The 17533-nt window shown below is 45.7% G+C and overlaps 1 protein-coding gene across 1 annotated transcript in view; it reads right to left on the bottom strand.

Annotated features, from left to right (window-relative positions):
* The window catches only part of SLC16A10 (solute carrier family 16 member 10), a 149890-nt gene extending 133315 nt beyond the window's left edge, over positions 1–16575 (bottom strand). The window contains exon 1 of the mRNA XM_030199214.1: positions 16257–16575. Within this exon, the coding sequence (XP_030055074.1) occupies positions 16257–16533 (277 nt within the window). The 5' untranslated portion in view covers positions 16534–16575. The remainder of the gene's footprint in view (positions 1–16256) is intronic.
* Between the last annotated feature and the right edge of the window lie 958 nt (positions 16576–17533).

Raw genomic sequence — 17533 nt, 5'->3', positions numbered from 1 at the left:
TGGGGGGGGGGGGGGTGCTTCAGAAACATGGAGCTGTGGGTGTGCACAAAGGAGGGGTGGCTGAGAAAGGGGGGCAGAGAAGACAAGAAAAGCTGGGAGTTGAACCTGCAGGGAAATGGAGTTCAAGCTAAAGCTGAGTATGGAATAACTCACATGAGGAAATCCTAAAAAAGGTTAGGGCTCTTCATCTTGGAGTGATTTATAGCATGAAAAGCTGCTGATAATTCAAACTGAAGCAAACTAGCCTGTTGTCCTTACCACAAAAATAAGACCTTTTAAGAAGAGACATGTAGTAATGCTTCTGTATTATGTCATGCTCTAAACCCATATTGTGCCTCATGCAAAATATGTTTTTATGACGTTCTGAAGCCTGCTCATTTACTGAAAGCTCTGAGGGCCCTGTTTACTAAAGTGCACTAGCGTTTAGCACGTGCTAAAAATCAGCGCTCGCTAACCGTGTAGACGCCCATAGAAATATTATTGCTTAGCACAGGTTAGTGCACCTCTAGAACAGCTTAGTAAACAGGGCCCTAAATGTTTGGCCACCCAAACCGGTATCAAATGGAGGACATGCTATATCATACAATCTACTCTATTATCTGACTGCCTTAAATTACAAAATTAAAATAACTTCTAGGTCAAAGCGGCCGAATATGAATGATCGGAATTGAAGAGACATCACTATTACTGGTATCTTCCTTAACAAACCCTCCTATAGTTTATCAGTGTGAATAAACGTGTGGATCAAGATGAGCTGGTTGATGTAGTATATCTAGATTTTCACAAAGACTCCTGAGGAAATTAAAGAGTCATGGGATAGGAGGCAATGTTCTGGTGTGGATTAGGAATTGGTTACTGCATAGAAAACAGAGGGTAGGGTTAAATGGCCATGGAGGAGGGTGAATAGTGGAGTGCCACAGGGATCTGTATTGGGACCAGTGCTATTTAACATTATAAATTATCTAGAAATCAGTCTTGTTGGAGAAATTGAGGGCACCAGGGGACTTCCTTACTACAGATTTTACAACAAATGCTGCAAGTGGCCTACTGAACAGGACAGAGTACTGTTTGCTTCACGTTAAACCAGTGGGGATTAAAAGGGGACAACAAATTAGCTACCAGTTTTTTGTGGTTTTTTTTTATTTACAGCAAGCAAACTGGTACTGGCGGCAGCTTGGAAGCGGCCGCTTCTACCCCCCTGTGAATGAGGTATATTGACTGGTTTACAGACCAATCAGTTGTTTTCATTCCACAGGACTTGGGACGCTTATCAGCACGGGTGTCTGGCCCAGTATAAAGACTCTGTCATCCTCCAGCATATTTTTGGGTTATTATCAATGGGGGTTGCTTTGTGGAGTGCACATGTTCTTCCAAGGGTGGGGGATTGGGTAGGGGATGATTACGACTTGCATATTTGACTACACACTATTGGAGTTTTAATTTGCCAAGTTTTGTATTTTTTTTACATAAATTTCCAATAAAGTCTGGGAAAATAATTAATTATCTGGAAATCGGAACGACAAAAGGTGACTAAATTTGCAGATGACACAACACTATTAAAGTTTATTAAAATGCTTGCAGACTGAAAAATTGCAGGAAGATCTTAGGAAATTGGAAGACTGGGCATTCAAATGGCAGATGAAATTTCATGGTTTACAGATGCAAAGTGATGCATGGTAAGAATAATTCAAATTGGTTACCTGATGCTAGAGTCCATCTTAAGAAAAAGTCTAGGTGTCGTAGATAAAATCGCTCCTGTTCATGAAAAGAAAATCAAAATTGGGTAACAAATGGTACATAACTGGTAAACAGCAAATTTATTAAAAATGAAACACAACTGTAGATTGTTAGAGAGATTATGGAGAAATCAGATGTAAATAAGCTAAACTAGAGGAAGGCGATAAAGAAATTGTCTTTACTAAAAAGGAGTATTTAACATTATAGCGAAAGACATTTCACATGTGGGTAAAGTATTTCAATTAGTAAACAGGTTTACTCCATAAACTTTCTGGTTCCCAAGCAAGAGGGTTCCTTCAGGCTGATTTTAGATCTCCAGGTGGTCAATCGAGCCCTCAGGGTGCCCTCGTTTCGTATGGAGAGTGAAAAATCTGGGGAATCCGTACCTAGCACCGATCAATTGGACTATTACTTTCAAATGAAAATTAGAACTATGTGTTACATACTAATAAAACCAAGAATAGATCAAATAATAGTTCAGATGAAGGATGGCCAACTGACAGATGTTGGTGTTTATTTACAAAGCTCCCATGGAAGAATTAAGATCCTTTGGAAGAATTAAGATCCTTTTGTGTCTAAAATTTGCAAAATCTCATTGCTATTTGCATGTTTGCCCTACATATTTGATGAAAACAGTGCCTAAATCATTCAAGGAGGTTCTACTGTTGGACAGAAACTCCCTTGCTTCTGGTGTTTTTCCTAAAATGTTTTTTTGAAATTATATTAACTCGAATATTAAAGGATTATCAATCTTCCAAAACTGATGTATCTAATTACAGGTCAGTGGCCTCAATTCCTCATTTTGTAAAGATACTCGAGGCCTTGGTAAAGCAGTTGGTACTCTATTTAGATCATTTTGATCTCTTGCATAATTCACAATCTGGCTTCCGTGCAGATCATACTACGGAAAATTTGGTGGTCACTCTCATGAACAATATCAGAGATCTTATGTCTAAAGGCAATAAAGCCCTTACTATGCAACTAGATCTTTCCAGTGCATTTGACTTGGTTATGACATCTTACTTGATATTCTAACAGAATTTAACTGGTAAGGTGCATTCCTGGTTTAGAGGTTTCTTGGTCTTAAGATCTTATCGAGTCAAGCTAAAGGGAATGATATCAGAAAGCTGGATTCCTCCATCGGGTGTACCCCAGGGTTCACCACTGTCGCTATTACCATTTAATGTATTTCTATACTCTCTGGGTAAATTTCTAGAAAAGGAAGGTTACTCCATCTATTTGTACATAGATGATATAACCAGTCTATTTTCATATCAGGCAGCTATAGCTCTGTAAACGCTACATGATTTCATCAGGAGAAATCTGATCAACAGACCACTTTTGTAATATAGCCAATCACTTTACGTTTGGTTCGTCACACGGACCAAATCGTGTTTCAGGCATTTCAGATTCATATACGCTACGTCATAGCGGGAGACTCCTGATGCAGGCCTGTAGGCCGAAACACAACAGTTGTGTCGAGTCTTTTCTTCAATAAAGAAGCTTTTATGATATTGTCTCCAGGATTTGTATTTCCGTGGTCAAACATCCCACTTTTTACCTATTTCTGTGGAAATCTTTTCCATCGATGTTAAACAATACATCTAGTTGTATCAGTTTAAAAACCTGTTTTCTGTCTTAAGGAACTAAGTTATGGTAGCCATAATTTGGTTTATCTAGAATAGTTTATAATTTTGTGAGCTTAGGAGTATTAAATAATGTGTAAACTGTCTTGTTACATCCTAGTTTGATATGTAATCTAGTTTTTTTGGTTGTAACCCGCTTTGAACTTATTTTTGGTATTAGTGAAGTCAAATAACGGCAAAAAAGCAAACGGGATGCTAGGCATATTAGGAAAGGGATGGTGGGATGTGGGAGAGATACCAGTGCCAGAAATGGTATTCAATGCTGACGAGTCAGAGAAACTGAATCAAATCTCTGTAAACCTGGAAGATGTAATGGGGCAATCTGACAAATTGAAGAGTAGCAAATCACCAGGACCAGATGGTATTCATCCCAGAGTATTGATATAATTGAAAAATGCAGAACTATTGTTAGTAATATGTAATTTATCTTTAAAATCAATCATGGTAACCTTTTGTACATTGGTCCTCTGGCCCGGAACGCCACAACTTGCTTCTATAAACGAGACATTTTAACATCTATTCTCTGCAGGGGCATATGGTTGGGGGGGGGAGGAGGGGATAAAGGGATATATGGCTCTATGCCTTGAGTTTGGGCCTTGTTTAGTGTTCAGGTGTCAGGGTTGATGGATAGGATTTGGATCAGCATTCTAGGGAAGGTGGTTGGAGGGGGGGGAGGAAAAGTGGAGGGGATAAAAAATAAAAACTAATTGACGGCAATGAGCCGGCTTGATGATTCTTATGTAATCTAAATTGTGCTCATTTGTAAAATGTTTACAACTGTTGTATTAATCGTGTTGTCAATAATACTAAAAAGATTTATAAAAAATAAAAAAAAAATCATTCATGGTACCAGAAGATTTGAGGATGGCCAATGTTACGCCAATTTTTAAAAAAAGGTTCCAGAGATCTGGAAAATTACAGAATGGTGAGCCTGACATCGGTGCTAGGCAAAATGGTAGAGACTATTATAAAGAACAAAATTACAGAGCATATTCAAAAGCATGGATTAATGAAACAAAGCCAACATGGATTTAGTGAAAGAAAATCTTGCCTCACCAACCTACTACATTTCTTTGAAGGGGTGAACAAACATGTGGCTAAAGATGAGCCAGTCAATACTGTGTATCTGGATTTTCAAAAGGCATTTGACAAAGTACCAGAGGAAATTGGAGAGTCATGGGATAGGAATTAGTGATTAAAAACTAGTTAAAGGACAGAAAACAGAGAGTAGGGTTAAATGGTCAGTATTCTCAGTGGAGAAGGGTAGATAGTGGGGTTCTGTAGGAGTCTGTGTTGGGACCGCTGCTTTAGCATATTTATAAATGATCTAGAGATGGGAATAACTAGTGAGGTAATTAAATTTACCAACGACACAAAATTCAAAGTTGTTAAATTTTAAGATGACCTTACGAGACTGGGAGATTGGGCATCCAAATAGCAGATGCTTAATGTGAGCAAGTGCAAAGTGATGCATTTGGCAAAGAAGAACCTGAACTATAGCTATGTGATGCAAACTCTCTGCTTAGTGTGCTGCAGCGGTAAACAAAGCAAATAGAATGTTAGGTAGTTTGAGGAAAAGAATGGAACACTGTGTGCAATTCTGGTCACCGCATCTCAAAAAAGATATAGTGGAATTAGAAAATGTACAGAGAAGGGCGACGAAAATGATGAAGAGGATGGGACGACTTCCCTATGGGGAAAGGCTGAAATGGCTACGGATCTTCAACTTGGAGAAAAGACAGCTGAGGGGAGATATGATGGAGGTCTATAAAATACCGAGTGGAGTGGAAGGGGTAGACGTCAATCAACTGTTTAGAACTAGGGGGCACACAATGAAGCTACAAAGTAGTAAATTTAAAACGAATCAGACAACATATTTCTTCACTCAACGTGTAATTAAACTCTGGAATTCGCTGCAAGAGAATGTGGTAAAAGCAGTTAGCTTTGCGGGGTTTAAAAAAAAAATATTTGAATAGCTTCCCAAAAGAAGTCCATAAACCATTATTTAAATGGACTTGGGAAAATCCACTGCTTATTTCTAGGATAAACAGCATAAAATGTATTGCACTGTTCTGGGATCTTGCCAGGTACTTGTGACCTGGATTGGGCACTGTGCTTAATGGGCCTTCGGTCTGTCCCAGTATGGCAACACTTATGTACTATAATGGCTCTGTATCGCTCCAAGGTGTAACCTCACCTTGAGTATTGTGTTCAGATCTGGTAGCCATACCTCAAAAAAAGATATTGTGAAATTAGAAAAGGTTGAAACAAGAGCCGCCAAAATGATAAAAGGGATGGATTTCCTCTCATATGAGGAAAGGTTAAAGAGGTTAGAGCTCTTCAGCTTGGAAAAGAGGGGAGATATGATTAAGGCCTACAAAATCTTGAGTGATACAGAGCTAGTAGGAGTGAATCAATTTTTTACTCATCCTAAAAGTACAAAGACTAGGGGCACTCTTAAAACAAATAGGAGGAAATATTTTTTTCACTCAATGAATAGTTAAGCTCGGCAACTCTTTGCCGGAGAGTATAGTTAACAGCAGCTAGTGTATTTGGGTTTAAAAAAAGGTTTGGACAAGTTCCTAGAGGAAAGTCTAGAGTCTGCTATTGAGACAGACATGGGGACGCTACTGCTACTACTACTACTATTTAGCATTTCTATAGCGCTACAAGGCATATGCAGCGCTGCACAAACATAGACGAAAGACAGTCCCTGCTCAAAGAGCTTACAATCTAATAGACAAAAAATAAATAAAGTAAGCAAATCAAATCAATTAATGTGAACGGGAGGGAAGAGAGGAGGGTAGATGGAGGCGAGTGGTTACAAGTGGTTACGAGTCAAAAGCAATGTTAAAGAGGTGGGCTTTCAGTCTAGATTTAAAGGTGGCCAAGGATGGGGCAAGACGTAGGGGCTCAGGAAGTTTATTCCAGGCGTAGGGTGCAGCGAGACAGAAGGCGCGAAGTCTGGAGTTGGCAGTAGTGGAGATGGGAATAGATAAGAAGGATTTATCCATGGAGCGGAGTGCACGGGAAGGGGTGTAGGGAAGGACGAGTGTGGAGAGATACTGGGGAGCAGCAGAGTGAATACATTTATAGGTCAGTAGAAGAAGTTTGAACAGGATGCGAAAACGGATAGGGAGCCAGTGAAGGGTCTTGAGGAGAGGGGTAGTATGAGTAAAGCGACCCTGGCAGAAGATGAGACGGGCAGCAGAGTTTTGAACCGACTGGAGAGGGGAGAGATGACTAAGTGGGAGGCCAGCAAGAAGCAGATTGCAGAAGTCTAAACGAGAGGTGACAAGGGTGTGGATGAGGGTTTTGGTAGAGTGCTCGGAAAGAAAGGGGCGGATTTTACGGATGTTGTAAAGAAAGAAACGACAGGTCTTGGCAATCTGCTGGATATGAGCAGAGAAGGAGAGAGAAGAGTCAAAGATGACCCCAAGGTTTCGAGCTGAGGAGACAGAGAGAATGAGAGAGCCATCAACAGAAATAGAAAACGGGGGGAGCGGGGAGGTGGGTTTGCCCTGGGATTGGTAGCATGGAATGTTACAACTATTTGGGTTTCTATCATGTACTTGTGACCTGGCTTTGGCCACTGACAAACAGGATACTGGGCTAGATGGACCATTGGTCTAACCCATTGTGGCTATTCTTATGTTAGGGAACCTAAACACAGACAAAATACCAAAATAATATTTAACCAATACATTTTGGACCTCTTATCAAGCCGCGCTAGTGGTTCCCACGCAGCAATGCCAATGCAGCCCATTCCAAGTGAATGGGCTTTGTCGTCATTACCATACCAGGAGCCACTAGCGCAGCTTAACAGAAGAGGCCCTTTGATAATTGAAACCTAATCTCATTAAAAATCAACAGAAATAAAACAAGTAAAAAATGTATTTGCAGTCTCAAAATACACTCCAAGAGCAGTCCGCTGTGCCAAAACCCTGGGCAAAGGCAAGCGCTAAGATAAGCACCTTTGGCTTAGACAACGCACTGCTAGGCACCCTGTTTAAAATAGGCACCATGGGTGATGTCAGAAAGGAGGCAGAGCAGATTCCCACGCCCAGACTTTCTGGTAGATGACAGCACAGACGGCAACCCAGGAACAAGGAAGAAAGTGCTCACTAGTAGCATCCTGAATGGGCAGCTTAGATGGAACCAGCTTCAGCGGGGCTGTTTAAAATAGGTGCCGGGGCAGAGAGAGATCCCACTTCTGGACTTTTGGTAGATGACAGCGCAGACAACAATCCAGAATAAGGTAGAAAAAGCTCACTGGCAGTATCCTGACTAGGCATCAAGGCTTCATAAAAACTTTCCTCCAAAAGAATCTAGAGTTCGAGCCTCTCTGCCTGAAGGAACCGAGGCATGAGACCTGGAACCCCTAGCTCTTTTGAGAGCAGATTCAACCACCACGAAGTGGTGTGGCAACTGGGCCTTCTTAATTCCAGGAGCCTTCTGGATCCAATACATGGAATCCACCTTTGGTGCAATCTGCACAGAGAGGGTCTCCTAGTTCTTCATTTGTGCAGTGGAACTTTTCACAGCATCTCCTAGCAGAGAATCAAACTCTAGGACCTGAAATAACTTAGCCCTAGGCTTTGTCCTCCATTGCCAACTTCAGATATGGCACCAATAACTCAGCAAGCCATTCCCTTTAAGTGGGATACTGGCTGCACAGGCGCTGCAGCGACGGCACCAGAATTACAGAGGGGGAGCAGTCCTCTCGACACTGACGCTTCTCAGGTGACAGCAATGCCAATGCCCCGGAATTCCTGGCACTGTGTGAAGGGGACCGATGCCCTTGAGTGGGTTCAAAATCATCATCGGCACCATGTCCTTGCTGTCAGTGCCCGATGTTGAGGGAGGTGGTGACCTCCTCGATTCCAATGCACCCCCAGTGTCAGATGAAGTCCTGGCAGCCATCGGGGTTGATGCTTCTGATGCAGAGTTCGATGGACCTGACTTGGAGGATCCATAAAGTTCTCTGGTGGGCCCAACGTGTTCTTTTCTGCATTTGTAAGCAAAGAACACAGTTAGATGGGTCCCAAGCACCCCACACACCAATTACTCTCAATGTGTGGATCAGTGCAAGATATCATCCAATTACATCTCTTGAAGCCACTGGGGGTCTTATGGGGCATGTCCAAAAGCACCATGGCCAAATCAAAAGCCTCAATGGTGAGACCAAAAAGGGGATTACCTCAGTACTCCAGCCTAAGAAAGCTTCTTGAGTCACGAAAAATAAATCTTAAAAATGCCAAAAATTCTAATAAAAAGGGAGGGAAGTAAAACTTTTATGAAGAAAAATAAGTAAACTAAAGAACCCCGCATGGGAAGGCTAAACCCCCCCCCCCCCCCCGCCCGAACTGCTGAGGGGAGAACACAACCTCCTAGATCTGTGTGTGTGTGTGGGGGGGGGGGGGGGGGGGGGGGGGGGGAATAAAAATACAGAGGGTCCTGTGCCCGCACCTCAGGTGGGAAGGCACTTGCACATGTGCAGTGTGGCCACTGCCAAAAGCCTCTTAAAAGTTAAAGAGCGCTGGGCAGCGTCCCATACCGGGCTCCGTCGGATGATGTCACCCAGATGTAAGGATACCACTGTTTTGCTCGTCCTTGGAGAAAATATCACAGTCCCACAAAATAAACCCCCAGTGTGTATACTTTTACGACATTATGAATAATGTCACAACATTCATAGATAGAATATTTGCTCATAAATAGACAAACCGTCATGGATTAAATTAGATTTTCTCTTATCTCATTGGGAATCCCTTCTTCAAATCTATAATTACTGCACAGATAAATTTCCAACAGTTTTGAAAAAAAAGTTTTTAAACAAAGTTTTTCTTTCAAAATACAATTTTAACTTATCTGAAAATTCAAACTCTTGCCTGGGTTCCGACATGGGCCATGTTTCGCCAGAGGCTGCTTCAGGAAACTCAAAAAAAATAAAAAATAAGACAAGTAGACAATCCACTTGCCCTGGCGTGTTAGAAGATTTTTAATAAGTTACACATTGAGGAAATCAGATTGTGTACTTGCCTTATTTTGTTTTGCTGGCTTTATTGAACATAGGCTCTACCACACAGATCGCATCAAGGCTGAAAACTCACACACAAAAACTTTTTTTTCATGCACACATCAGCCAGCAAAAATGAGAGAACATTGCAAGAGACATCAATACCATAACTCTCTCAAAGTGCATTATCAACAGCACCTGTGCCCATAGTACTGCTCTCAGATAAGAAAGTGGTATTATTCTGACCAGTACCACAGTTCCCACTGACTGGTATTCTCAGTCCTCACTTTCTTTGGGAATATTCATTACTTTGAGCAGTACCATGACCAAGAGCAGGTCTAATCCTCCTTAGCATAACCGCATCACCCTCGCCTCTGCCTGCTGATCTTCACCAGCCGGCAGGAATCAGCAAGCAATGCTTCTTACCTGCCGTCTCCTTTACCAGCTTTCTTCTGCAGTAGGAACTGTGAGATCAGGAGATCTCGTATGACTACAGGACCTACATAATTGCAAACTGCAAAGGAGGTAGCAGCAGGTTAAAAATACTACTTGCCAATTGCTGCTGCCTACAAGAGAAAAACATGCAAAGGGAGAAGAGGAAGATGACGACAATGTCTGGTGGTTCTGGTCTGCCTTACACCTCTCTGCCTGAATTCGTACAACTGATAGGGGCCTGGTCCTAAGCTCATGCCTACTTTGCCTATGCCTTCAGCCTGCCTTGCTGTTATCCTCAGCCCCCTCTAGATAACTTTTATTTCTCCAAAGCAGTTGCAGTACCTGCAGCCGCCCCCTCCCCTCCTTTCAAAGGACTATTTGTAACTCTGAGCAATAGTCCCCTCTTCTCTTCTAAGAGTATATATTACCCTGAACAGTATCTGCAGTCCTCTCTCCATCCCAGAATTAGTGAGTGCTGGCGCAAGGCAAACATCCAACCTTAGGTCCCCACCCCTCAATTAACTTTCAGGCTACTAACCCCCCCACCTCCCAATGACTTCATTTTTGCCGAGAGTAACTTCCAAAAATAATTTGTACTGTTAAACTCAGTATTTGAATCTGCCCAGCCTTGCTCCAAAAGTAAAGGTAGAATCCGATCATTGTGAGTTGTGGCTTTCAAGGTCCATATTGTTTTCCACTGACTGCAGCTGCTCTTTGCTGCACCAGGACACTGACTAGTCTCGCTCCTTTTGCCATGCAGGGAAGTACCGGTTACTACTCCTATCAGTACAAGTATCCACCCCTACCTTGGGAATATTTATTACCCTGAGCTCCACCCTTCCCCTCAGAGCAGTTGTTACTCTGAATAGTACTCTCACCCATAGCCCCTCCGCAAAAGTATTTGTTACTCTGATCAGTACCGACACCCATAGCCCACTCTCACCCCAGGAGTATTTAATCAGCACCAATATTCACAACCTTACCCCTCCCCTGGAGTATTTATCACTCAATAATGGTACTCACATACCTGCACCCCCTCCCCCCCTCCAAGTACTAATACTCTAAACTGTACTGGTACCTACAGCCCCACCCCCTCCCCTGGCAGTATGTATTACTCTAATTAGTACTAGTACCCACAGCCCACCCCAGGATATTTATTACTCTGATCAGTACTGGTATCCACAACCCGCCTCCTCACTTGGAGTATGTATCACATTGAGCAATATTAGTACCCACAGCCAACCCCAAGAGTATTTATTACTCACATCTCCTTCACCAGTAGTATTTGTACAGATTCCCACAGCTCCGCCCCCTTCCCTGGGAGTATGTATTACTCTACCCACCCACTCCCATCATTTGTTACTCTGCGCAGTACTGATACCCAGAGCTCCGCTCCCTCCCCTGGGAGTATGTATCACTCTGATCAATATTACTTTTATCCACCCACCCCAGCATTTGTTACTCCGTGACGTACTGATACCCACAGCTCCGCCCCTCCCCAGGGAGTATGTATTACTGTAATCAGTAGTACTCTTACCCGCCCCCTCCCCCGCCTCCCCTGGGAGTATGTATTACTGTAATCAGTAGTACTCATACCCACCCACCCCTCCCCCGGGAGTATATATTACTCTGATCAATATTACTTATATCCACCCCCCCCCCCCAGCATTTGTTTCTCTGCCCAGTACTGATATCCAGAGCTCCGCCCCCTCCTCTGGGCGTATGTATTACTGTCATCAGTGGTATTCTTACCCATCCCCTCCTCCCCAGCATTTGTTACTCTGAGCAGTACTGATACCCAGAGTTCCGCCCCCTCCCCTGGGAGTATGTATTACTGTAATCAGTGGTATTCTTACCCATCCCCTCCTCCCCAGCATTTGTTACTCTGAGCAGTACTGATAACCACATCTCTACCCCCTTCACTGGGAGTATGTATTACTCTGATCAATATTACTATCATCCACCCCCAGCATGTTACTCTGAGCAGTACTGATACCCACAGCTCCGCCCCTCCCCTGGGAGTATGTATTACTCTGATCAATATTACTTTTATCCACCCACCCCAGCATTTGCTACTTCGAGCAGTACTGATACTCACAGCTCCGCCCCCTCCCCTGGGAGTATGTATTACTGTAATTAGTAGTACTCTTACCCGCCCCCTCCACCCGCCTCCCCTGGGAGTATGTATTACTGTAATCAGTAGTACTCTTACCCACCCACCCCTCCCCCGGGAGTATATATTACTCTGATCAATATTACTTTTATCCACACACACACAGCATTTGTTACTCTGCCCAGTACTGATATCCAGAGCTCCGCCCCCCTCTCCTGGGCGTATGTATTACTGTAATCAGTAGTACTCTTACCCACTCACCCCCTCCTCCCCAGCATTTGTTACTCTGATACCCACAGCTCCGCCCCCTCTCCTGGGAGTATGTATTACTCTGATCAATATTACTTTTATCCACCCCTCAATCCCCCCCCCCCGCACTTGCTACTCTCAGTACTGATACCCAGAGCCCCGCCCCCTCCCTGGGAGTATGTATTAATCAGTAGTATTCTTACCCACCCACCCCTCCTCCCCAGCATTTGTTACTCTGATACCCACAGCTCCGCCCCCTCTCCTGGGAGTATGTATTACTCTGATCAATATTACTTTTATCCACCCCTCAATCCCCAGCATTTGTTACTCTAAGCAGTACTGATACCCAGAGCTCTGCCCCCTCCCCTGGGAGTATGTATTACTCTACCCACCCACTCCCATCATTTGTTACTCTGCGCAGTACTGATACCCAGAGCTCCGCTCCCTCCCCTGGGAGTATGTATCACTCTGATCAATATTACTTTTATCCACCCACCCCAGCATTTGTTACTCCGAGACGTACTGATACCCACAGCTCCGCCCCTCCCCAGGGAGTATGTATTACTGTAATCAGTAGTACTCTTACCCGCCCCCTCCCCCGCCTCCCCTGGGAGTATGTATTACTGTAATCAGTAGTACTCATACCCACCCACCCCTCCCCCGGGAGTATATATTACTCTGATCAATATTACTTATATCCACCCCCCCCCCCCCCAGCATTTGTTTCTCTGCCCAGTACTGATATCCAGAGCTCCGCCCCCTCCTCTGGGCGTATGTATTACTGTAATCAGTGGTATTCTTACCCATCCCCTCCTCCCCAGCATTTGTTACTCTGAGCAGTACTGATACCCAGAGTTCCGCCCCCTCCCCTGGGAGTATGTATTACTGTAATCAGTGGTATTCTTACCCATCCCCTCCTCCCCAGCATTTGTTACTCTGAGCAGTACTGATAACCACATCTCCACCCCCTTCACTGGGAGTATGTATTACTCTGATCAATATTACTATCATCCACCCCCAGCATGTTACTCTGAGCAGTACTGATACCCACAGCTCCGCCCCTCCCCTGGGAGTATGTATTACTCTGATCAATATTACTTTTATCCACCCACCCCAGCATTTGCTACTTCGAGCAGTACTGATACTCACAGCTCCGCCCCCTCCCCTGGGAGTATGTATTACTGTAATTAGTAGTACTCTTACCCGCCCCCTCCACCCGCCTCCCCTGGGAGTATGTATTACTGTAATCAGTAGTACTCTTACCCACCCACCCCTCCCCCGGGAGTATATATTACTCTGATCAATATTACTTTTATCCACACACACACAGCATTTGTTACTCTGCCCAGTACTGATATCCAGAGCTCCGCCCCCTCTCCTGGGCGTATGTATTACTGTAATCAGTAGTACTCTTACCCACTCACCCCCTCCTCCCCAGCATTTGTTACTCTGATACCCACAGCTCCGCCCCCTCTCCTGGGAGTATGTATTACTCTGATCAATATTACTTTTATCCACCCCTCAATCCCCCCCCCCCCCGCACTTGCTACTCTCAGTACTGATACCCAGAGCCCCGCCCCCTCCCTGGGAGTATGTATTAATCAGTAGTATTCTTACCCACCCACCCCTCCTCCCCAGCATTTGTTACTCTGATACCCACAGCTCCGCCCCCTCTCCTGGGAGTATGTATTACTCTGATCAATATTACTTTTATCCACCCCTCAATCCCCAGCATTTGTTACTCTAAGCAGTACTGATACCCAGAGCTCTGCCCCCTCCCCTGGGAGTATGTATTACTGTAATCAGTAGTACTCTTACCCACCACTCCTCCCCAGCATTTGTTACTCTGATAGCCACAGCTCCGCCCCCTCCCCTGGGAGTATGTATTACTGTAATCAGTAGTACTCTTACCCACCACCCACCCCTCCTCCCCAGCATTTGTTACTCTGATAGCCACAGCTCCGCCCCCTCCCCTGGGAGTATGTATTACTGTAATCAGTAGTACTCTTACCCACCACCCAGCCCTCCTCCCCAGCATTTGTTACTCTGATAGCCACAGCTCCGCCCCCTCTCCTGGGAGTATGTATTAATCAGTAGTACTCTTACCCACCACCCACCCCTCCTCCCCAGCATTTGTTACTCTGATAGCCACAGCTCCGCCCCCTCCCCTGGGAGTATGTATTACTGTAATCAGTAGTACTCTTACCCACCCCTCCTCCCCAGCATTTGTTACTCTGATAGCCACAGCTCCGCCCCCTCCCCTGGGAGTATGTATTACTGTAATCAGTAGTACTCTTACCCACCACCCACCCCTCCTCCCCAGCATTTGTTACTCTGATAGCCACAGCTCCGCCCCCTCCCCTGGGAGTATGTATTACTGTAATCAGTAGTACTCTTACCCACCACCCACCCCTCCTCCCCAGCATTTGTTACTCTGATAGCCACAGCTCCGCCCCCTCCCCTGGGAGTATGTATTACTGTAATCAGTAGTACTCTTACCCACCACCCAGCCCTCCTCCCCAGCATTTGTTACTCTGATAGCCACAGCTCCGCCCCCTCTCCTGGGAGTATGTATTAATCAGTAGTACTCTTACCCACCACCCACCCCTCCTCCCCAGCATTTGTTACTCTGATAGCCACAGCTCCGCCCCCTCCCCTGGGAGTATGTATTACTGTAATCAGTAGTACTCTTACCCACCCCTCCTCCCCAGCATTTGTTACTCTGATAGCCACAGCTCCGCCCCCTCCCCTGGGAGTATGTATTACTGTAATCAGTAGTACTCTTACCCACCACCCACCCCTCCTCCCCAGCATTTGTTACTCTGATAGCCACAGCTCCGCCCCCTCCCCTGGGAGTATGTATTACTGTAATCAGTAGTACTCTTACCCACCCCTCCTCCCCAGCATTTGTTACTCTGATAGCCACAGCTCCGCCCCCTCCCCTGGGAGTATGTATTACTGTAATCAGTAGTACTCTTACCCACCCCTCCTCCCCAGCATTTGTTACTCTGATAGCCACAGCTCCGCCCCCTCCCCTGGGAGTATGTATTACTGTAATCAGTAGTACTCTTACCCACCACCCAGCCCTCCTCCCCAGCATTTGTTACTCTGATAGCCACAGCTCCGCCCCCTCTCCTGGGAGTATGTATTAATCAGTAGTACTCTTACCCACCACCCACCCCTCCTCCCCAGCATTTGTTACTCTGATAGCCACAGCTCCGCCCCCTCCCCTGGGAGTATGTATTACTGTAATCAGTAGTACTCTTACCCACCCCTCCTCCCCAGCATTTGTTACTCTGATAGCCACAGCTCCGCCCCCTCCCCTGGGAGTATGTATTACTGTAATCAGTAGTACTCTTACCCACCACCCACCCCTCCTCCCCAGCATTTGTTACTCTGATAGCCACAGCTCCGCCCCCTCCCCTGGGAGTATGTATTACTGTAATCAGTAGTACTCTTACCCACCCCTCCTCCCCAGCATTTGTTACTCTGATAGCCACAGCTCCGCCCCCTCCCCTGGGAGTATGTATTACTGTAATCAGTAGTACTCTTACCCACCACCCAGCCCTCCTCCCCAGCATTTGTTACTCTGATAGCCACAGCTCCGCCCCCTCTCCTGGGAGTATGTATTAATCAGTAGTACTCTTACCCACCACCCACCCCTCCTCCCCAGCATTTGTTACTCTGATAGCCACAGCTCCGCCCCCTCCCCTGGGAGTATGTATTACTGTAATCAGTAGTACTCTTACCCACCCCTCCTCCCCAGCATTTGTTACTCTGATAGCCACAGCTCCGCCCCCTCCCCTGGGAGTATGTATTACTGTAATCAGTAGTACTCTTACCCACCACCCACCCCTCCTCCCCAGCATTTGTTACTCTGATAGCCACAGCTCCGCCCCCTCCCCTGGGAGTATGTATTACTGTAATCAGTAGTACTCTTACCCACCCCTCCTCCCCAGCATTTGTTACTCTGATAGCCACAGCTCCGCCCCCTCGGAGTATATATTAGTCTGAGCAGGACTGGTGTTTGTAGGCCACTCCTCCTTCCCCTCCTCACCAGTCTTGAAGCGCAGCCGCGGGTCGTCCGAGTCGCCAAACACATCGAGCAGAGCCATGAAGAGGACGCCACAGGCGTTCTGGATCCCGAACACGGAGCCGTTACACCACATGGCGGCCAACATGACGAGCCAGCCCCAACCGCCCTCCGGGGGCTCCGCCTGCTGCTGCTGCTGCTGCTCCCGCGCGCCTCCTCCGCCAGCCGAGCTGCACGCGCCGTCCTCGCGCAACTTCTCCTTCTGCTCCTCCTCGCGCCGCTCGCTCTCCAACGGTCCCATTGCCCTGCACGAGATGAGCCCGCTCTGGAGCTGTTCCTGCTGTTGTCACACACGCCGCGTGCGCTGTCACTCCTCCCCCTTTATGCTTAAAGGACTTCGAGGAGGGGGCGGAGCCAAGCGCGGGCAGCGCCGCTGGCTGCTACAGATGATTGGGCGGAAGGTGTCGACCCCGCCTCACGATGGGTGGAGCCAACCGAATCCCTGGAACCCCGCCCCGCTTGACGTGAGCCAGCTGCGCTCCTGCAGCTGCAATGTGTGAAGGGAGCCTGGAGCTGAAAGAGCAGCTGGTTCCCAAAGAGCAGCTCCTCAAGCCAATGCTCAGCCCCTTTAGCCATGTGCCTCTGTCCTGTGCTGAGATTGGGGTCTGCAGTTCACATATGCAGTTCCCATGCCCATTTCACCTATCTCAACTAGAGAAGTGTGGTAGCCGTTAGTCCACTCTTAAGGTTATCAATAGAAATCAAACAAAATAAAACATGGAAAAGAAAATAAGATGATACCTTTTTTATTGGACATAACTTAATACATTTCTTGATTAGCTTTCGAAGGTTGCCCTTCTTCCTCAGATCGGAAATAAGCGTCAGACTCACAGAAACAGAAGCCTGCGCAGCCTTCTACATGGAATGTTGCTAGCGGAATAGCAACATTCCATGTAGAATCTCCAATAGTAGCAACATTCCATGTAGAATCTCCAATAGTAGCAACATTCCATGTAGAATCTCCAATGGTATCTATTTTACTGTCATAGTAATGCTTGAATGTTTTCACTTATATACACTGTCAGCTAGCACATTTGCTTATTTCCGATCTGAGGAAGAAGGGCAACCTTCGAAAGCTAATCAAGAAATGTATTAAGTTATGTCCAATAAAAAAGGTATCATCTTATTTTCTTTTCCATGTTTTATTTTGTTTGATTTCTATTGATAACCTATCTCAACCTATTTCCCAACAACCACATCATACCTCTACTGTTGCTACAGCTGTGTTCTTTCTGTCATAC

Source organism: Microcaecilia unicolor, chromosome 3, assembly GCF_901765095.1.
Source record: "Microcaecilia unicolor chromosome 3, aMicUni1.1, whole genome shotgun sequence".
Classification (NCBI taxonomy): domain Eukaryota; kingdom Metazoa; phylum Chordata; class Amphibia; order Gymnophiona; family Siphonopidae; genus Microcaecilia; species Microcaecilia unicolor.
The sequence above is the reverse complement of the archived record's forward strand: the minus strand, read 5'-3'. Positions and strand labels throughout refer to the sequence as shown.